At 36.9% G+C, this 23049-nt stretch overlaps 2 protein-coding genes and 1 pseudogene across 2 annotated transcripts; 2 read left to right on the plus strand and 1 right to left on the minus strand.

Moving 5' to 3' along the window:
• Positions 1-3869: 3869 nt before the first annotated feature.
• Positions 3870-12904, plus strand: LOC143532562 (E3 ubiquitin protein ligase DRIP2-like). Its single transcript, XM_077027585.1, has 7 exons — positions 3870-4030; positions 4985-5084; positions 5661-5988; positions 11007-11428; positions 12041-12088; positions 12547-12619; positions 12700-12904. The coding sequence occupies exons 1-7, from the start codon at positions 3913-3915 to the stop codon at positions 12892-12894; spliced, it is 1284 nt and encodes a 427-aa protein (XP_076883700.1). The 5' UTR covers positions 3870-3912; the 3' UTR covers positions 12895-12904.
• Positions 12905-13436: 532 nt separating this feature from the next.
• On the minus strand, positions 13437-13982 carry LOC143532563 (pollen allergen Sal k 5.0101 pseudogene; annotated as a pseudogene).
• A 3784-nt stretch (positions 13983-17766) lies between these two features.
• LOC143532564 (signal recognition particle 9 kDa protein-like) lies at positions 17767-19896 on the plus strand. The gene is made up of 4 exons (XM_077027586.1): positions 17767-17847; positions 17964-18032; positions 19447-19540; positions 19661-19896. Exons 1-4 carry the CDS (start codon positions 17776-17778, stop codon positions 19732-19734), a joined length of 309 nt encoding a protein of 102 aa, XP_076883701.1. The 5' UTR covers positions 17767-17775; the 3' UTR covers positions 19735-19896.
• Positions 19897-23049: the final 3153 nt, after the last annotated feature.

Here is a 23049-nt window from a genome sequence, read left to right on the forward strand (position 1 = left end):
AAATTAGCAAATACGAACAAAAAATAACAGAAAACACTTATAAAAATAAACCTAATAATAACAGTAAATTGGTTCTCACTGTTTTCATGTTAAGAATAAAATATATTTGATCATGTTTCTAATTATAATATAATAATAATAACAATTATTTGTTAGTTATTATTATTATTTGATCATTTCATTCCTTAAAGGAATGAAAAAAAAACACCTCTTCTTAAAAGAATGAAAATCCTATAATTGGAAGGAGTTTCTTTCCTTAAGGAATAGTCCATTCCATTACCACATGACAACCAAACATGCTATATTTCATTCCATTGGAATAATTCATTCCATTGGAATAATTCATTCCATTCCATCCTCTATTCTTTCATACCAAACACTACCAAAAGGTTTTGACGTTAATGACATATTTTTATGCTTATTTTGTAAGTTTTCATCATATGTATAAATTGTTATTGTTAAATTTAATAAAAATTAATATTTACGTTTAATAAAGTTAAATTATTCTAGTGTTAGATATGACTATGAAACTAAGGTCTTGTTGATATACATCCATAAGTCCAATTCAATATCAAACATTGTATGACTATATGTATATTTTCTCAAATAAAAAATTACAAGTTTTGTTGGTTGTCAATCCCACATTAATCCTCACAATTTAAAATGAATTAAATTTCTAAAATCTTTCATTGTCATATATTTCTTAATTGATAATTAAAATAACTAAAACAACTAAATAAATAAATAGTTACATATATATGCTTTTGAAAGATAAAAACAACTAAAAATATACTTAAATTGTTTTAAACACTACTATACAATGGTAGTCTCTTAACAATATATGATAAGTTTATTGTTTTTTTTTGTTTTTGTTTTTTTTTTTGTATTTAGCTTAATTGCTAAATATTATTTTTTTTCATCAATTACACGTGTAGGGTACATGTGTCTCAAGCTAATATATTATGTAAAATATCAAGTGTTTGTAGATAGCGTTTATTAGCTATAAGACGTGTTGCGCAGATTGTCACAGAACCTAAATCTCAAATTTTATTATCCCAAATCAAGAATGCTCAGACACAAACGAGATAAACTGATACACAATAAATAACTCGAACAAAACAAAGAAAGAATTATGATAATTGTGATGAAAGGTTAAAACCCTAGATGAATTGAAGATGATGATGTGCGACTGTAAGACACTAATCAGAAGAAGATGATGATGATATAAACTTAATCGAGACTACGATGAAGAGTGATCGAACCACCACACCCTTCTTTCTTCTCTCACATATCTAAAGACCATTTCTACCCCAGTAATCAACTTGTCCTTAGGCCCATTCTGCTACATCTTTAGCCCATAATCAAAAACAATTGGCTTATACCCATTATCCTGGATACCACACGAAGTACAAACAAACCAAGTTAAAACAACGTAAAGTAACAATTATAAAAAAACTTCCTATGTTTGATAATTGAATTGATAAGTATACATATATTTCAACACATACACTTTCAAACAATTGTGGGAATAACAATTAAGAACTTCTTTCTCAATGATGAGATAATTGGGGTTCGGAGACCAACGAATAATATAAGGTTACAATGCTAATATTAAGGGAAAATTTCTAAAATAGCCTTTTTTTAGAGAGAGAATTTTCAAAATAGCCCGTTTTTTTCTTTATTATGAGGTAGCAGGCCAAATCTTAAAAGAAAGAGAGGGAGCAGGTAAGACTTGAGAAAATATTGAAGGTAAAGTTCAAATTTTTTGAAATATCGAAGTAAAAGTTCAAATATTTTCTAAACTTTTTTTCTCAAAAAACAGTCTTACAAGACTATTTTTTTTATGTTTCCTACATGGCCAATTCATATTTTCAAATTCTTATAAAAATATATTTTTTACAATTATACCCCTGAACCACCACCACCATCACCGACGTTGTCGCCCCCACCCCATCACCACCACCGTCACTACCACCATAGCCACCTCCATCGTCGCTGTGATGGGTGTAAGTAAATAACTTACTCGTTGCCTTTCTGCCTGAGAATCCGAAACTGCTGGGGGGATAAATTGGCACGCCACTCTTTCTATGATTTCTGAATCTGAGACATAGCAGCAGCAACAGTCACTCTAAACCCTCTCTTACTAATGTTATTATTCCCAAATCCAATAATCTTCTTCGCAAATGAAGAAGAAGATCGATTCTGTTTCAGTTTCAGATGTGATATGAAGAAGGTGCAGCGGTGGTGGTGATGCGGTGGGGGCGACGGCGGCTATGGTGCATTGGTGATGGGTGCAGCGGTGGTGGAGGCGGCTATGGTGGTAGTGACGGTGGTGGTGATGGGGTGGGGGCGACGGTGTCGGTGATGGTGGTGGTGGTTCAAGGTGGTGGTTCAGGGGTATAATTGTAAAAAATATATTTTTATAAGAATTTGAAAATATGAACTGGCCATGTAGGAAACATAAAAGAAAAAAAGTCTTGTAAGAGTGTTTTTTGAAAAAAAAAAGTTTAGAAAAGATTTGAGCTTTTCCTTCGATATTTCAAAAATTTTGAACTTTATCTTTAATATTTTCTTAAACCTTAACCATCTGGGCTAGCTCAGATGGCCAGACACATGATAGGATGACCCGGGTGTCTCGGGTTCAAGCCTTGATGTCGACCGGATTTTCCCTACTGCATAAAAACCTGTCGTGCCTTCGGGCGGGGTGAGCGGGGGTTTTACCGGGAACACCAGATGATCCCCAAGGTCCAGCGTGGACCCATTGACAACACGTCTGCTACTAAGGGGTGATGGGACGTACATTGCGACGTCGCATACGACTTGACTGTTAATTTGCTATTCAATATATATATATATATATATATATATATTCTCAAATCTTACCTACTCCCTCCCTTTCTTTTAAGATTTGGCTTGCTACCCCATAATAATTTTCTTTTCCCAAATTCTCTCTTAAGTTCAAATTCTAAATAATTTTAATGAAAAAATGACCATTATAGAAATTCTTTCTCCAAAAAATGCTATTTTGAGAATTTTCCCTACCCTAATATTAAAGATATGCATAACTTTAACAGCTAATGGGTAATAATTCCCACTTGTGTAAGTTTGTAACGCCATTATGAATAAACATATACCAACTTCATTGTGTTTACATGGGATTTAAAGAGAGTCAATGTTGTTGACACCTGACCGGGCGGTCAAACCGGTCTGACCGGGATTCGGTTCATTGACCGGTTCGGTTCTATGCAGTTCGCTCAGTTTTTAGTGAACCGGTCTGTCCAAACCGGTTAGATCGGTGCGACCGGAAAACCGGCCCGGTTGAACCGGTTTTACAATTAAAAATATTTTTTTAACAAAGCCATAACCATCAAAGTTGTTCGGCCGGTCGTACGGATTCGAACGGTTGAACAGGTGAACCTGTTACCCGTCATCAAGAATTAGGGTTTATTTTTATTTTATTTTAAAATAAATCATCATATCTTAAAATAAAAATAAAATAAAAGTCCATGCTATTTCGCAAGTCTCTTCGTCGCTTCTTTCTCTCTCTGTACTTTCTCTCACTAAACCTCTCGATTCCGATTTGCAGGCAGATGATCTAGCAACCATCTTTATCCAAATCCACCACCGACCCACGTCACATCTTCCCAAATAACACACACCCATCTTCTCAATCTCACAATCCTCTTACCCATATCCTCAGATCGAAGGTACGCCGTTTATTACATCCACAATCGTCTGTACGTCTTTATTACATACATATACTCACTTTTGGTTCTGTTAACTGTCTTCAATGCAGGTAATTTGTCAACATACGTGAGGTACATCTGTTTCCCCAAAGATTGTCGTTAACATGCACTTCGTACGTGGTTTTGAAGATGCACGCCAGGTGTTCGACGAAATGCTAGGTTGAAGATGTCGAGTAATTTGGTGGTGGAAGTACGGAGAGATGAGCTGGCGGCATGCATGACATGCCCTATTTGTAATAAGTTGTTTAAAGATGCTACTACTATCCCTGAATGCCTGCATACATGTGAGTAGTTATGTGTCTTGCGTTTCGTATTTCATTAGCATTTGTCACTACTTTAGAGGTGAATTTTGTGTTATTTTGTAGTTTTATTGTGTCATTTATCATGATTCTGAATCTTAGTAGGGTTTGTTAGGGATCCTGTATTGATCGTAATTGATCAAGTTTCTTGCTTTAGTGGTCAGATTATCGTAAATTTTGTTTTTTGTATGTTGTTGGGAAATTTATGTTTACTGATTGAAAGTTTCATTATTCTGTTTATGAGTAATTATATCTTATATTTCATCTTTCTTCATTATAATCAATCACTACTTAAGAGATAAATTTGTGTTCTTGTATGGTCTTCATGTGTAATTTGTTCGATTGGTCTTTTTGATTTCAGACATGATTCCCAAATTACAGTCTCAGTAGAGGGTTAGCTAGATGCTCTATAAACTAAAGATTGCTGACTGATCGATGCACTAATGATCAAGTTTCCTGCTTTATTGGTCTGATTATCATAAGTTTTGTGCATGTTGTTGGGAAATTTGTGCTTACTATCGTGTTTTATGAGCGTTTTGAAGTCAGAGTCTGAAAAAAATGCATGATTTTGAATTCCCCCAATTTTGGAATATACCCTTTTTAGTATTGACTGTTCGAAATTGTATTAGCTAGTAAAAGATCCTTGTATTGTCTAATTTTTGTTTCGAATTTGAAACTTTGAATTATACAAGCAAATGCGATTAAAGATAGAGGTCGATGTTGTTTTCGTTTATTTTGTTGGAAAACAGAGATGAGTGCATGGTGCCTTCTTATTGTTTGTGTGTGAGGATATTTCAATTTAGGTAAAGGGTTTAAAATGGACAATTACGTTGTACGTTATTGCGGTTTCACTTATGTTAGTAACATTCATGTTTGGATTGCTATCTCCAATTTGATTTTGTAAATTGTTATTTACTTTTGCCTCTCGACGTAATCCAGTCTGCAGGAAATGTATTCGTAAGAAAATTTCAGATGAAGAACTTGAATGTTGTCCAATATGCAAGATCGATCTTGGATGTGTGCCTTTGGAGAAATTGAGGTCGTTTCTTTCTCCTTCTCTCTCTCTCTCTCTATATATATATATATATGCATGTGTGTGTGTGTATGCATATAATGCAAAAATGCACATCAAATGGCTCTAACATTCAGTAGTAAAGCACACATAGATTGTGATAAGGTGGAATTTTGTTATTGATTATGTCATTTGTAAGATGGATTTATGCTTGCAGTATTTAGTTAGATTGTTATGTGAACAAAAGGCTATGAATTTGCATCTTTAAATGCATATTAAAGAAATTATAAGACTCTAAAATCTTCACGTCAAACTCAAGGGCTTTTTAATATGATCTAAACCTAATTATTGCAATCAGGTTTGAATCATCAGCAGTGAGTTGCTGTAATAAAACTGAATACTGAGTTAATGTGGTCAAACACGGACCCATCATATGCCTCGTGATCATGTTGAAATGGAACCTGTACAGATAACCTTAAAACCAAAATATATGATAATTTCAGGTTCTTATAAAAAATTATAAATTACTTAAAATGATACGAAGAAGAGTTTGTCTTTAATATTTATCTTTATTTATTTATTTATTTATTTTGTATTACACAGGGCGGACCATAGTTTGCAAGATGTGAGGGCTAAAATATTCCCATACAAACGGAGAAGAGTGAAGGCCCCCGAAGTAGCGGCTTCAGTTACACTACCATTAAGACGAAAAGAGAGATCACTTTCATCACTCGTGGTCAACACTCCAAGAGTGTCAACACAAACCCCATTGACCGGAAAACGGTCAAGATTCAACTCAAGGAAGAAATCTCGCGGGCCAAGTTTCTCTGTTGAGAAATGGGTCAAGAAAGAGGATGATTCCATGGATGATTGCCAAGAAAGTTCCAGCTCACCTGAGACTTCAAATAGGATCAAACGCAACTTGAAGCAGGTAAAAAGACCAATAATTTTGTCTAGAGTCTACAACAACAACAATCATACCCAGCATATCCCACAAATAACTAACGTTATCCGTAGGGTCTGGGGTCTGTCTAGAGTCTAGACGTGGTAAAACGGGCAGGTCGTGTAACAGGTCAAACGGGCTTGGGTAAAAATATAGTGCTTTAGTTACAAAACCATACTAATGAAACAGTTATCTAAAATTTTCACATACATGATATAGGAGATTATAATCATTGAAATATAGTAGAGATACCTTGACCCGTTTGACTAATAGAGAGATAAGGTATGCCCTGGATTTTTAAAAGGGTCCAATGGATTTGGGTGAAAATGGGTGCTTTAGTTACAAACAATTATCTAATCTTTTTTCATAAACGTACAGTAGGTTTTAATTATTTAAATACAGTAGAGAATATCTTGACCCGTTTTGGCTTGTTGGAGATTTAATATAACCCATAAAATTTTCATCTTGTAAACAATTGTAAAAGGGTCAAATGATTTTTGTGTCAAAACGGGTGCTTTAGTTACAAATTTATACTAATGAAACGGTTATCTAATCTTTTCCATAAATGATATAGGAGATTGTAATAATTGAAACGCAGTATGAGAAAGTCTTGACCCATTTGACTTGTTAGTGTAAAGAAGATGGTTGTAGTGAAAGTAATGTTTATTACTTGAAGGTGTGAGAAATACATAAACAACTACATCTATTTATACACAAATAAACCCTAGCTATCAACCCATAAAAGGCCCATGGGCTTTAGCCAACTATATGGGCTAAAACCCTAATTATAACTAAATACAACTAACACTCCTCCTCAAGTTGGAGCATAGATGTTAATCATGCCCAACTTGTTACAAATAAAATCTATCTGAGCTTTCCGGAGCGGTTTAGTTAGAATGTCTGCTAGCTGAAAATTTGTCTTCACATGAACTGGTTGAATGGAAGGAGGATCAGTTTGTGTGCCTACTACTCTATCTCTGATAAGGTGGCAGTCGACCTCAATATGTTTTGTCCTCTCATGAAATACTTGATTCTTGGCTATGTGAATGGCTGACTGACTATCACAGTATAACCTCATCAAGTCATTAGAAACAACCCCGAGCTCTCTGAGAAGACGACGAACCCATGTCATCTCTGATGTTACATCTGCCATGGCTCTATACTCCGATTCGGCACTCGACCGGGAAACCGTGTGTTGCTTCTTACTCTTCCATGATACAAGATTTCCTCCAACAAACACACAATATCCGGTGGTAGATCGTCGAGAAATCGGACAACCTACCCAATCTGCATCTGAGAACCCTGATATCCGACCATCTCCTTCTTCCGTGAAGGCACCTACACGACAATGACCCTGATCGGAGTATAATATACCCAAGCCAGGTGAGGTCTTAAGATATCTTAAGACACGAATGGCAGCATCCCAGTGACCGGTGTATGGTGTAGCCATAAATTGGCTCAGAACACTGACAGTAAAAGAGATATCCGGTCGTGTGACGGTTAAATAATTAAGTTTACCAACCAACCGTCTGTATCGCTCAGGATCTTTCATTGGATCTCCTTCCTTTGGGAGGAGTTTCTTTGTAGGAAGCATTGGGGTATCAACAGGTTTACAACCCAGTAAGCCACATTCAGTTAACATATCAAGAACATACTTTCGTTGGGAGAGAAGTATTCCTTGTGGAGAGCGGGATACTTCTATGCCAAGGAAATACCTCAATCGACCTAAGTCGCTGACCTGAAACTGAGACTGAAGAAACTGCTTGAGTTCGATAATCCCGACCTCGTCATCGCCTGTGATTATAATGTCATCCACATAAACAACTACGATAATCCTCTTTCCTTTCTGGTGTCTAAAGAAGACAGAGTGATCGTAGGCACTCCGAGTCATCCTAAACTGTCCCATAACACTAGAGAATCGACCAAACCATGCCCTGGGAGACTGTTTAAGACCATATAGAGAACGACGTAGTCTACAAACTTTCGAGGCCTCCTCCTCAACAACGAACCCTGGGGGCTGCTCCATATATACCTCCTCCTCAAGAACACCATTAAGAAAGGCGTTCTTGACATCAAGCTGATGGAGCGGCCAATGATTAATGGCAGCAAGAGCGATACAAATACGGACAGATGACATTTTAGCAACCGGAGAGAAGGTTTCATCGTAATCAATGCCATATGCCTGAGAATACCCTTTTGCAACCAACCGAGCCTTTAAGCGGTGTAAGGAGCCATCCGGGTGTAGTTTAACCGTAAACACCCAACGACAACCAACAATACGCTTTCCTTTAGGAAGTGTTTCAAGATCCCATGTATGATTGGACTTTAGAGCCCCAATTTCATCTTCCATAGCCTGTCTCCATCCTGGGTGAGCGAGAGCGCTCGTCACATTCTTGGGAATCGGGTAGGAATCAAGGATAGTGGTGTACGCATGAGATTCAGGAGATAGGTGGGTGTAGGCAACATAGTCTTGAATTGGGTAACGAGTACATTTTCGGGGTTCCTTGCGAAAGGAAATAGGTATATCGGGAAGTGGGGCACCAGGAGGATCATAAACGGGTGTATCAGAGGTTGTTGGATCGGGTAAGGATGTATTAGTGAGAGGTGTGGATTGCTCAGATGTAGACGGAGTATCGGAGGGTATTTCGGGGTCGTGGCCAGGGTGTGAATCAAGAGTCGCTGATGTTTGACCCCTACCCCGCCTAGCATATGTGAAAAGCAGTGGCTGAGATTCTGTTGGTGGATCAGAATCAGTAGAGATTGGATCGGTAGAAGGAATTGACACAGGAATGGTGGGGATGAAGGGAGATGTGGGTATATCGAGGTCGGGAAACGGGTCAGAAACAGGAGTGGAACACTCGAGAAAGTAAGGAGACTCGTGAAAAGTGACATCGTCACTGGTAAAGTATCGGTGAAGTGATGGGCTATAGCATCGATACCCTTTTTGAACCCGTGAGTAACCAAGAAAGACACAACGAATGGCTCGGGGATCAAGTTTGATGGTTTTTGGACTATGGTCATGAACATAGGCGACGCAACCAAATACTTTAGGTGCGAGAGGAAATGGATCATCGTTGGGAAATAGTACAGAAAACGGTGTTTTACCATGAAGAACGGTTGAGGGCATGCGGTTAATCAGATATGTGGCAGTGAGAACGGCATCTCCCCAAAAACGATGAGGAACACGTGATTGGATCATGATTGTGCGAGCAACATCCAATATGTGACGATTTTTGCGTTCGGACACACCATTTTGTTGAGATGTATAAGCACACGATGATTCATGAATAATGCCGTTGGTTTTTAAGTATGAAGAAAAGTTGGTGGAAAAATATTCTTTAGCATTATCAGATCGAAAAGTTTTAATGGTGGTGTTAAATTGGTTTTGAACATAAGCATTATTTCTCGAAATATGGAAAATACCTCACTACGAGATTTCAACAAATAAACCCAAGTAGTGCGAGAATAGTCATTAATAAAGGTAATAAAATATTCAAAACCCAACGTAGATTTGATAGGGCAAGGACCCCATACATCAGAATGCAACAGTTCAAAACAAGAACTGACTCGATTGGGCACCCTAGGGGGATAGGGACGCCTGGTATGTTTACCAAGTTGACACGACTCACAGTGAAAATTAAAAGACGAAAGTGGTAAATCTGGTCGCATTTGCCTCAGAACCGCTGTAGAGGGATGACCTAACCGACAGTGAGCCTCCCTGACAGCGGAATCACATAAGTTTGCTACAGGATGCGAAAACGGGGATATACGATAGAGACCTCCTGATTCAAAACCAGTACCAATTACCCTGTTTGTTCCTAGTTCATGAAAAACGCAGTGAGTTGGGTAAAAGGTCACAGAACAGTTGTTTTGTTTGGTAATCTGACTCACTGAACAAAGACTGGTAGGAAATTTAGGAACAAATAGGATAGAAGACAGTTTTAGGTTTTCCGAGTTACTGATGGATCCTATGCCGAGAACGGGACATGAAGATCCATCGGCAAGACGTACCGGTGCATGGGAAACATTTTGAAGACTAGAAAAAATACCCCGATTCCCAGTCATGTGATGTGTGGCTCCAGAATCAATCACCCATGATAAGTCAAGGCTAGAAGGTTTACCTGAATGTGCCGAGCTGGTTTGAGGATGAGGCAACTGGGAGGTAAGAAACCGTTGAATAAGATCATGCTCCTCTTTAGTAAATGTATACATGTATGTATTTTCGCCCATAGTGATACACGAAACTGAAAATTGACTGTGAACAGTAACAAGTGAGGGTGGAGGGCGGGAACAGATTCCGGCGTAAACAGTTAATCGTCGTGAACAGTTAATCCCGGCAGCGAACAGTAATTCCGGCAGCGAACAGTAACTTTCCGGCAGTGAACAGAAATTCCGGCAACGAACAGTAACTTCCGGCGTGAACAGTACTTTCACGGTCGAAAAAAAAGATTTCGTGACAGGACAGAACAACAAGGCAGGGGCTTGTTTTAGATCTGAAGGCTGCTGGTGACGGCTGGTCAGACTCGGGTTCGGGTCAGATCGCGGCTAGGGTTTGGATCGAGAGCCGTAGCTCTGATACCATGTAAAGAAGATGGTTGTAGTGAAAGTAATGTTTATTACTTGAAGGTGTGAGAAATACATAAACAACTACATCTATTTATACACAAATAAACCCTAGCTATCAACCCATAAAAGGCCCATGGGCTTTAGCCAACGATATGGGCTAAAACCCTAATTATAACTAAATACAACTAACAGTTAGATATAAGTTGTAACGCATAAATTATACACCATTTGAAGGGTCAAATGGATGGCTCCGAGTAAAAATGGGTACTTTTTAGTAAAGTCAATACTGGCTTCGTTTGGTTGGACCCCTCACCACTTATATGAATATATTTTTTTTCAGCTTGATACATAATTAGTGTTTTACTATGCTTACAAAAACTATTAATCACCATATTGTGCTTAATTAATAACTTTAACGAAAGATATTAACAAACATGCAGAATTCTTCAACTGATGACGAAAAAGAAAATGGTCTACCATGGGACAAAAAAGTTGACTGGAAACCATTGAACGATCTAGTGGAAGCAGCAAACAGGAGTAAATCATCAAAACATGCTTCTCAAGGACCTATTATCAAATCAGAACCACCGTACACGTTAAAAGTTGATAAAAACGTGTCCAAATCGAAAGGAAAAGACACGCTACAGAGATCTAAAATTCAAGAGGATAGCCATGAGGCCGATGATGCTACTGATTCGTTAAAACCTAAAAAGTTAAGAAGAAAACGCAAAAAGAAAGATGGCGATTTAGAGGATTCGGGTGTTGCTGCTGTCCAAACGGTGGTGGTTGCTGGCGGCAGTATAGGCAGCCGGGAGAAAAGAACATATCCTATTTGGTTCCAGCTGGTGCCATTTGTAGAACAGTGAGGACTTTGTTTTATCTTTAAAATAGTTACAATAGGCAATTTTGGCCCGTTAACATAAAAACGGCTCAATGTGGGCCCTAACGAGTGAAAACGGGTTGAACAAGTTGAGAAACTTGGCTTTTATTGCATAAAACCTTCTAAATCATTATATTTAACAAGTTAGATTATTATTGGAAAAATATGATTTTTGTAATAATATTTGACATGGTATTTGTTAATAAAAAAGTGTTTTGAGTCCAAGTCAACACTACCAAAAACTACCCTTTTTGACCTGTTAATATTTGAACGGGTCAATTTGGGCACTAACTAGTGAAAACAGGTCAAATGGGTTGAACAAGTTTGAAAAGTTAATTTAAACGCAAAATACCTTCTAAATCATTTTATTTAAAAGTTAGATTGTTATTGCAAAAATATGATCTTTGTAATAATATTTGACATGCTATTTGTTCATAAAAAGGCGAAAGAAAACGTTTTGAGTCAAAGCTAAAATACCAAAATGACCCTTTTGACCTGTTACACAACCGGCACACTCCTTTGAAATAGATTTGAGTGAATAATAAATGCTTGTTTGTAATTTCATACTGTTGATTTTCTTCAAATGTTTTTCAGGGAAGGTGAACCCTTGCGCCAGATAGAGGGACGTTATGTTAAATTAAAGTGAGTTATCTATACACATATATACATATTATATCATATATGCGTTAATGATATGAATAATTCTTCATCTGATACTGGTTTGTTACTTTGTTATCCTGTTTGTCTAATTTTAAGGAAAATGGAAGCCTAACGAAAAACTGATATAAGTAAAAAGATTTGGGTTCTTAAGAAGTTGGTTTCTGATTTAAACTTGTATTTTTTGCTTGTAGTTAATGCTAACTAGAATTTAAACAATAATTGACCCATGCTAAATATGATTATAGAAACTACATCATTAGAATAGTTTTTGATAAAGTGAGTTACGAGGTTTTTATGCATTTGAATACAGTGTTTGACTAATTTGAACCGAACCTTTATTAGATGAATAATTCTTTGCATGTTTCACCCGTTAGAAATGAAACATAACCCACGTAAATCTGAGCACTTTATCTAACAGTATTCTAATAATATTGTTACAGTGATGGAAATGTACCAGTCTCAATAATCCAAAAACTGGTGATGAATAAACTACAGCTTCCAAGTGAAAATGAGGTAAATTACTTGATTTTGTGGGCCCTTTTATATCATTTGAAGGGAACAAAGATATAAACAAATGTTCTTTATGTTTCAAGGTTGAGCTGAGATGCATGGGTCAGCCAGTGGGTCCCACGTTGCAGCTGTGTAATCTGATGGATCAATGGCTGCAGGCTCATCCGGACACAATAACAGCAAATGTTGGTTCATCTGCGCATGAATTTGTCATGGAAATATCATATGCTAAGAAGGCTCCTGCTCTAGCTGTGGTCCAGGGAGTTTGTGAATCGTGATGATACATTGAGGGAACGGGCTAATGATTTTGGTGGTGTTGTTTTAGTATATGAGATTATAAGTTGATATTTGGTTATAACTCCTGAGTGAATTTTGTTGTTCAATTCCTATTAGGATCTGTTGTTGAAGCTGTATTTTGTGATACAAGTTTATCTCGCGGTAAGTTGTTCCACTTGGTGGCTAAATGGAGGGATCAGGTGTAATTGTTTAGGTTAACCCAACCATCGATTAATTGTTTGATTCAGTTAATTCGGTTATTTGTTGTTCACCCCTAGTAACACATGCACACATATGTTAACAAGTATATTCCACGAAAAGACATGTTTGATGCAATCAAACGTAACAAGTTAAATAACACTATAAGTTAAACCTGCTATGCGTGTCATAAACGGGTCAACCATGTTGAACCCGTTTTAATCGGGTCATTAACACGCCTACCCGCTTATAAACAAAACAATTTCCAGGCATATATTAAATTCACTATACAAACTTTCAAATCAATTCAAAATATAGTTAATTGCAATTACAATTTACATTCTCCTTATATTCCAGTAATCCCAATCTCAGCAAGTATCTCCTTGCAGCGCGGATCGATCTCCTTAACCATAAACCCAATCGGATTCACCACACGACTCTTCCCTCGCACCCCATTCTTATCCGTCAACGAAACCCGAGCAATGCTCTCATCATCCATCACCTCAGGACACTTTTTATCCGGGCTCTCGGTGAGCCGCACATCACATATCTCCTCCTCATGGTCCCCGGAAACGGTAATGCTGTACATCCCGTTGGAGTCGCTCGACCCCTCGTGTTTGCAGGTCTCGGATCCGGACTCACGTTTGCGGCAACGGAGGGTGACTTTGGTGTTGGGGAGGGGGTAGGAGATTTTGGTAGGGAACTGGATGCGGCACGGGTCGCAGTAGACTTTGCCTTTGACGACGAATGTTTCGTCGCCGTCGGAGGGGGTGGGGGAAGGGGAGGGGGCGGTGGTGTTGGTGGAGGTGGCAGTGGTGGCACGGCAAGTGGCGGGGCCGACGATTGAGAGGATTGTGCAGAAGAGGGCCAATACGGCGGCGTGTTTTGCCATTTTATATATATTTATGTATTATGGCGGGAAAAGTATATTGGAAGTTAATCCTGAAACGGAGGTAGAAGGTGGATTGGATTATTAATTAAGAAGTGGTGTTAAATGGAGGTTAATGAGAAGGGGGTGTTTTGATGGAGAAACAATGGATGAGAGGAAATGGCGGGAATGGTGGTTGGATTTCTGTTTTTAGGACATTTTTCTTAATTTTTTTTATGTTATGTCACCAATGGTTTATATTGATTTGAGTCTAGATGTATCTATATAATTTGTTACACGAAAATAGAATTATGTGAAAGTGAATAACTTAAAATAGTCTTGGCTAGTGTTGGTTATTTAAATATTCAATGTCATATTGATTAATGAGAGTAGCATATGTTATTAGGTTTTGTTAAGACTAATTATTTTCTTTGGCGTGTGGCGTAAAACTGAATTTTGTTATTACGAAATATTTTGCTCAGAGGTGTTTCGGTTTCTTTTTTCGATTATCTTTTCTGCGATGGATCGAGCAGGATGTTGATCGTATTTTTTATGAATTGATGGCTATTTGAATTGGCTTGAATCTTGGAGCGGACTTTTGCTTGATTATAAGTTGGAACTCAAAAACAAAGTTACAAGCTTAGGCATGCCTTAATATATTCGATGATTTAGTTGATTTGAAAAGCAAGAAATGCGTTAGCGTTTTATGTGCCCCTCTATGAAGACAGCGGATGAGATCAAACTTTCAACGTATAATTGGATAAAATAATAGGGCTAAGATTCGCAACTTGTCATGGTTTGATAGGCATGGTTCTTGTTTTTTTCTTTTTTAAACTGTAAACTTGTAATTTTTTTTTAGTTTTGGTTTCTATGATGCTTTCACCGTTCTAAAAAACATATTTTGTTAGGTTTCGCATGCCTTCCAATGCATCTTCATTGAGGGGGGGGGGGGTATATCTAATATTAAGAAGGCATTTTTTTTAAGAGTATAGCAAATAAATATTAATAAATTTGTAGGGGAAAAAAATTGATCCACGGGTTAACTACAATCTGGCTTAATGAGAGTGAAACCACCTTGCAAACCCTCCGGTATGAGAATCAGTACTGGAGACTGAATATATAATAAGCACAAACTAATCACGGAGCACTAGAAAGTATTCTCGCGTAAAAGTTCGGATCCCTTTACCGTTAGGGGTGGAGAGATATTTATAGCCGGACGGGAAAAGATAATGTATCGGTCACCTGTTATGTCAGTGAATCCACCAATAGTGGGGCTTGCACATGCCCAACAGAGTTAGTGAATAAAGTAGTTGACTGATGGTGACGTTCGTACTATGTAGTACTATTGGTAATGCGTTGTAGTCATACAATTGGCTGGGAGTTCTTTTCTCCAAGATTCTCTTTTGTCCCATACCTAGGAAGATTTTTGAAGTCAACCTTCCAAGGATATCAGAGAATGTCTCGTGCACGATTATCATTTCGCCAGCGATGTAATTTCGTACTTTGGTGTTTGTTATTGTTCCACGGAGAATATGTGTTCACATACGGAAGCTTCTATTGTCCTATAGGGGGATGTGGGACCCTACCTCTTCAAGCTCCCCCGGTCCATTGCTTCTATTGTCCTATAGGTGGGTGCGGGACCCTATCTCAATAACCTTCAACTTTTTGCTTATATTGATTTTGGTTTATATAACAAACAAAATAAACAAAGTAAAAAGTTGGAGTGTATAAAATTTGCATTAAACAATTGCACATATATTAATGCAAAATATATGGTTACGCATCGAACATAAGGTTGGGCACACCTCCAAATGCGCCCTAGGATGCCTAGGATGGGAACCTTCAAATTCACTCATACGGCTACGTGCCGAACATAAGGTTGGGCACCTCCAAATACGCTCGAGGATGGGAACCTTAGAACCCATACGACTCCGAATATAAGGTTGGGCACCTCCAAATAAGCACGCGCGCCAGACACGCTCTGTCTCAAAACGGACACGCTCCGCTCCCTGCGCACCGGAAACACCCCGCCTCAAAACGGACACGCTCTCCTCCTCACGCACCGGAAACGCTCCGCCTCAAAACGGACACGCTCCGCTCCTCGCGCACCGGAAACGCTCTGCCTTAAAATAGACACCCTCCTGTCTTTGTGCGTCAGACACGCTACGCCTCAAAACGGACACGCTCCGGTCCCAGCGCGTCGGACACGCCCCGCCTCAAAACGAGCACGCTTCGGTTCCAATGCATCAGACACACTCCACTTAGTACGGACAAGCTCTGCTACACCCAGACTTGCCGTCATGATTTAAAACCTCTTAAAACCCAAAGACAAATAAAGTTTGTTGCTTTCACATAGACCCGAAGCAAAGTACACATACATGCAACAGGGTACACGTGGGAAGCGTTGGGTCGGAAAACTCGTTAATCTTCACCTCCAAGTACTCCTAATAAGTCCAGAGCTTCACCTACGCGCTTGCACGCCCAGGAGCGACACTAGACTAAGGGGACTTGCGAAGGTAGGGTCCTAAACCCCCAGTACGACCTTTATTTATTACATTATGTGTTATATTTGTTATATTATTATTGTTTACTAACCAATGCTCAATGAGCTGGGAGATTGTGGAGGTAACCCCTAACCGGAGGAAATAGGAGGAAACTCTTGGCAGCCACCACATTTTTGTGTCTTTAAATAGGAAGAAACTCTTGGCAGTCACCTCCACTCCCCCGTTTTTCCATGGCAGGTCTCGAGCACCCGGAAAAGAATATCTAGGTATGACCTCGCTCATGTTCAGAACTGGAGAACATCCATTCGACTTGGGCGGGTTTGAATATATGTTTGAATCTATGTATCTATTTTGAAGTTATGTTTAATACGATGATGAACACATACGATGGAATGCATTAATTAATGTCCAAAACTAATTTTCAACCATGACTCATGTAACATATGCTTATGATCTACAACGATAAGTAAAGGTGATGACTGATGATACACAATTACAAGTTCATAGTGATATACTAAATTTGCCTATGTTTTCCAAAATTTGCTTTGCTCAAGATTTTCACTGTATCTATGGTGGAGTTATTGAATACTTTATTATTTTCCGCATTCCATATAAACCATAAGGTAGTCAAAATAATACATTGCCCCATCTTTTTCCACCTCATAACACGTAAACAAAGACAAATTTTCTACCTTAGATTGAAAATATTGGATTTTTTTAATGTAGTTTTGTAATTTTAACTTTTTACGACTTAACTCCTTTCTATGAACTGGACCAGAGCACAAATTAGCCCAGTAACAACAACCCAACAAAGTGAAATATCTCATAATTTAATAACTCCACATAAAACCATAATCATAGACTACGTCGGCTAGATAACACAAGCCCTAACACAAGCCCATCATTACCTCTTCGGAGAAAAACCTATGACCCAATGCAATAAAACCAAGTTGAAATCAGATTATAACCTGAGATTAGAGCATTCTCATCCCATCTTCTATCCCTAAACCAAAAATTACATTAAAACTCACTATAGTTCATTTAAATTAAATAATACTTTTTATACCTTTTCTCTTTCCTTCACTTACAATCACTTTTAAAGTATATTAAAAAATTATAGGAGGTGAAGAGTAACTTTTCAAATATATAGAAAAATCACTATTTTCTCTAAAATATAAAAACTCTTCGACTAATGCTGATAGTTTAGTTTAGTTTCGTTTGGGGGTTACTCTTGAAAGAAAACCCTCGATAAAAACATTCCCCAAATAGTCGATAACTCTACTTGGATTGGATCGCCGCCGTTGGAACAAATAATGGTGTACATTGTATCATGGGACGATTTCGTCCAACGATCCGTTCAGTTGTTCCGCGCTAGCCCCCAAAACGTACACACTTCATTTCTCTTCTGATTATTATTATTATTATTATTATTTAATTATTTGTTAATCATGACCTTTTATTGTTATCTGATTATAATTGGCTGGATAATTTTGGATGACAGACTCGATATGTGATGAAATACAGACATTCTGATGGCAAATTGGTCCTCAAGGTCACTGATGACAAACAGGTTTTTATCTTTCAATTTGCTACTTTTAATTACATCTAATTCTGCTGGATAAATAAATTTGTTAATCACATATAGATTAGGAGTTTACCACTGATTAAATTCAGTTCCAATTATCAGGAAACAGACCGTGTTTGTTGAAAACTTTTATTTGTTGAACTTAAAAGTCGAGTTCTGATCAACACAACAATGAAAAGAAATATTTTGATGGTTGAGTTTATGTATGTATAATTGAAATATTAGTGCAAAACTTGGTCTAAAGAAGCACGAGGTTGCGTCTATGTACAACTAACTAAATAAGCTTTATTTAAAACCAGAAACTGCACCTCTCTCATATGTTTTACATATAAAGTTGTATATCATAATTTACGCATCCCATAGGTTGTTTTACAAACCTCAGAATATGACCCTGCACTACATGAGGCCACCTTTATTTCCCTGTTGCGTTTTCTTCCTCGCGCATCTTTTTAAACCAATGTGCCAAAAGGTTGTTAGCTCAAGTGGTATAACGTGTTGAAGTTTTATCTGTTTTTTAATTGAGAAAATCACGTATCTATTTTCTAGGGTGTGTTCTATGTCTATATTCATTGACGGATATCACACCTTTTCTTTCCTGCTTTGCAAGATTGGCATTAAAATAGCATATCACAAATATGACATTTTTTTTGACAAAAATGTGACATCCATCTTCTAGACATGAAAAGTTTCTACATGTAATCTTTTGGCTTGAAACTAAGTTGTATGAAAATTGAAATTTTAAAGGAAAATGCAACTCAAATTATATCTGTTTGTTCCTATACCTGTGTTCATTTGGGGTCGGATAGAGTAGGGTGACCTTTTTGCCTTTTGAAGTTTGTGTTCAATCAAGGGGTTTGAGTTCCTAACACCATATACAGCTAGCTGCTTTAGATGAAATCACATGCATTAGATGGGGATAATCATAGTTCATATTGAAAATAGCCTCACCTTTTTTATTTGTAATCATCTTTACACTCTATGTTAGTTTGTTTGCAAACTATTAACTACTTTAACGACAACCTTAGCATTCTTTCCTCTGTTTTTATTGGTCAGGTGAACCTTCTAAAGAAGGCGGAGTTGAACTAAAAATTGTATTTTATTCTGCATTTGTTTAGGTTTTGTCCCAAGTTATATTTCATTACAGTAAGTAGTCTGTCGAGTGCCGAATTTGGTTTCAAACATTGTATTATTCCAACAATATTCTCATTTTTTTAGAATAAAAGGATTTAGGAGATTCTATTCAGTATGCAATAGAGTTCACTTTGGGCGATTTTAAACCTGTGCGACTCATTTCTTTTGATTTTTTGTGTTTAAAATCTTAATATTTTTCTGCCTGTTTGATCATTAGAGATAAAGCACAATCCTAATCGTTCTGCTGTTGTTGATAAACTTATTGTAGTGTCTGAAGTTCAAAACTGATCAGGCACAAGATGCTAAAAAGATGGAGAAGCTTAACAACATATTCTTTACCCTCATGGCTCGTGGTCCCGAAAGTATTCCTTTTTATAATTTCTCCATTGCATTTTACATAATTGTGTTTCCGTAATCATAATCAACACATTAGTTTATTTATAAAAAAAACTGGCAATAATTGTTTGTGTTTTTTTGTGCAGCTGATATAACAGAAGTCACTGGGAAAGAACAAGCAGCACAGCCTCCGAAAAGAGGAAGAGGAAGGAAGCAATAACTCTCAAGCCATATTGTTGTTGGTATTCTGGACCCCATTATGCTAAATTTACAAATATTAACCTTTTTTAAGTTGTATGAATTGGTAGATCTTTTGGGGTAGAATCTTGGCAATGCTTTATATTTCTACTTATGCTTTGCAATAGACATAAGACACATGTGGTATGGTGAATTTATAAACTTTTGAGGGAGACAATAAACTTTAACCCGAAATGGTTTACAAAAGATATGGTAACGGGTATACAACTGTTTACAAAATTCATACATTTGGACCACCTTAGTATTGTTTGGATCAAGTGTGTAATATTAAACGTTAAGGACCAACATTGCAATATTTGCAAAGCACAAGAACCAACCAGGCAATTAACTCACTGAATTTAGAATAACTAATTATTAAAAGTTAAAAGGGTGTTATATTGCTTAGGTTTTCACATAAGGCATAAACTTTCAAGTTTGGCTATCTGCATACTGTAGTGCATAACCAATAGCATTCAGCAGTATAGAAAACTTCCATTTTGGTTATCCACAAGAACTCTCTATTGTATAATTGAACAAAAAAGAGCTACCTATGTATGAACTCTAAAAATTTTTAAAAGGGAGTTAAGCCCACAGTCATATACATTAGGCCCAATTGAAAAAAAAAATTGTAAATCATTTAGGGCTCTAAACGAACCGAACATTCAACGAGCAGTTTGTGGGCCGCTCGACGAAAAGTTTGCTTAATAAATAAACGAACATGAACAAGCAAAATTTGTTCGTTTAGTTAAATGAGCGAATATGAACAAATGTCGCGCTTGCTCATTGTTTTCGTGAATGTTAGGTGATGTGTACATTTATGTTCGTTTGTGTTCGTCCGTTTATGTTTGTTAGTTAAAGGCTTGTATTATATTTTATTTGTAAATAACTAATCTAATATTTAAATTTTATAATTTTACGGTTGTTTGGTAGCCTTTTAACAGTCATTTAAGAGAGTACCTCTTAATGGTTCATAGCCTCTTAACGGTTAAAAGGTAGCATTAAGTCTAAATGGTTAAGTGGTAACCTCTTAACCATTCACACTGTAGGTTACCTCTTAACCATTAAGAGATTATGAACCATTAAGATGTATCCTCTTGATGACTGTTAAAATGTTATCAAATAGCCCCTTATTGTTTATGTTTATTTTGTTTCAATATTTTTTTTATAATTTTATTGCTTTAACTAACAATCATGTTTGTTAATTTTATAACGCTTAAATTTTATAATTTTTTTCTTTAACTAACAACAAATCTAACTCCTTCTTTGTTGATGCTATCATAATAAACATGTCGATTGAGTGATGATTATCTTTATGATTATTATTTTCTCAAGCGCTTAACTTTATATTTTTGTCTAAATTTTTGGGTTAAGAATGCCGTTTTTTTTCTTAAACAGTACATGTTTGTTTGCGTTGGTGAACAAATTCAATTCCTTGACGAACGAACACAAACAAGATTAACCGTTCAGTTAGCGTTCATGAACCATTCGTGACCAAGTCTAATGCTAAACAAACAAACATAAATAAGGCTTCGCTCGGTTCGTTTACAGCCCCATCTATAATTCTAACAGTTAAGTTTTGATTTTTTCCGCTAGTTTCTTATATAAACCGTTCATTAAGGTTTTGAGTTTTTCCTTTTGTTACAATAGAAGCAGAAGTGGCGTGAATTATTCGAGAATCGAAGTTTATTTCCTTTATAAAAAATCTCAATGAACTTCAATGAAATATGATTTCACGGGATTCAACCAATTGTATTGATCGTGGAATACCAATGAGAAATAGGAATCCGTGTTATCAAAGGATTTCATGCGATTCTTTCTAGTGGTATGAAATGAGTCAATAATCCATTTTGGCATCTTATTGAAAAAAAATGGTGATATTGCTCCTCCATTAATCAAGAATTTCATTTTTTGGCAAGTCTCACCATCATCCAATAAGAACGGTTTCAGTTTTTTCAAATGAATGATCTGAAGACCTACTGATTCTAAAAATTGTGAATCGTTCGGACCTTTCAATTCATAGATGTAGATCTCGGACCTATGAATGGGGATATTCCCGAAACTGACAAACAAAAAAGGAAGTGAGTTAGACGAAAAAAAAAAGAAGAAAGAAGCAACATGAGACTACTTGAGAACCTCAAGCCAATCAATCTTTATTGTTGATACCCTCAAGCCAATTAATCGAATATGGATTAATACGTAATCGATCAAAGACTACTCGAGAACGGCTATTTTGCTCAGAAACGAAATGTTCCAAATGCTTATGGGAATTATTGCACCCAGTGGACCATTTGCATCTATATATATATATATATATAAAACCTACCAACCAAAACTAAAAAAAAAAGGTGACCGTGAAATCAAACCGATGACTGATTTAGATGGTTTTATAGTTTTAAACCAAACCATGACGAACACCCATAACTAAAGTATGGTTTGAAAAGGGTGCTATAAGGCAAAATATTTCTCATATCCAAGAGAGAGACTATGTCTTCTTCGGATGACATGCACAACTTATCATTTTTCTACACTAATAATATGTGAATCACCATAAATATTCTCACACTAATATGAAAAACACTTGTATAAAACCAAACGTAGTAGGGCGTTGTGGTGTGCAAAAGAGCCTTAAAGCGGCCGGGTACACCGCCCCCAGGGTGTTTTGGGACGCTTTAAAGTTCAAAATGTCTGGTCGATTTGTACAAAACGCTTGAAGGAGAAGAAGGCGGGGCCAAGGATGTTACAATCTTCGGAGAAGAAGGTGGTCCAGGTGAAGGATGTTTGCTCCCTCCACCATTGCACATGTTTAATAAGTTGTACACAAATGTCTCCGTGTTCATACTTCATACATCAATTTCTAGTGTGTTCAAAGTACAAACTAATGAGTAAAGTGCCATTTTCGTCCTTGTTATTTAACAAATAATGCGAATTTAGTTCAAAAAGTTTATTTTTTGCATATGGACCCTCCACATTTCCCAGTTCTTGCCAATTACATCCAAATCACTAACTCCGTTAAATTGAATCGTTAACTCAGGGGTGAACATGTCTTTTCACTCTTTCTTTATTACATGAGTACAGTGCTAAAATCATCCCTGAAGTTTGGTCACATTTGCTAATTTCATACAAAAATATTTTTTTCGCAATTAGACCCTCAATGTTTCCCAACTGTTGCCAATTTCGTCCAATTTGTTAACTCGGTCTAAATTTAAAGTTAACTCAGGGGTGTTACTGTCCTTTTACATATTTGTTTACATTGTTATTATTATTATTACGCTGAGCTAAACCCCTTATATGACTAAAA

This window comes from Bidens hawaiensis, unplaced genomic scaffold (genome assembly GCF_021521415.1).
Source record: "Bidens hawaiensis isolate Kalapana, Puna unplaced genomic scaffold, B.hawaiensis_p1.1 tig00009479_1, whole genome shotgun sequence".
NCBI classification, from domain to species: domain Eukaryota; kingdom Viridiplantae; phylum Streptophyta; class Magnoliopsida; order Asterales; family Asteraceae; genus Bidens; species Bidens hawaiensis.

Excerpts from the sequence above, each read along its gene's own strand:
- LOC143532562 (XM_077027585.1), top strand. The coding sequence starts at position 3,913 with ATGTCGAGTAATTTGGTGGTGGAAGTACGGAGAGATGAGCTGGCGGCA. Across the intron at positions 5,085-5,660 it reads GTGCCTTTGGAGAAATTGAG|GGCGGACCATAGTTTGCAAG; the intron begins GTCGTTTCTTTC and ends TGTATTACACAG. Across the intron at positions 5,989-11,006 it reads TCAAACGCAACTTGAAGCAG|AATTCTTCAACTGATGACGA; the intron begins GTAAAAAGACCA and ends ACAAACATGCAG.
- LOC143532564 (XM_077027586.1), top strand. The coding sequence starts at position 17,776 with ATGGTGTACATTGTATCATGGGACGATTTCGTCCAACGATCCGTTCAG. Across the intron at positions 18,033-19,446 it reads AGGTCACTGATGACAAACAG|TGTCTGAAGTTCAAAACTGA; the intron begins GTTTTTATCTTT and ends AACTTATTGTAG. Across the intron at positions 19,541-19,660 it reads CATGGCTCGTGGTCCCGAAA|CTGATATAACAGAAGTCACT; the intron begins GTATTCCTTTTT and ends TTTTTTGTGCAG.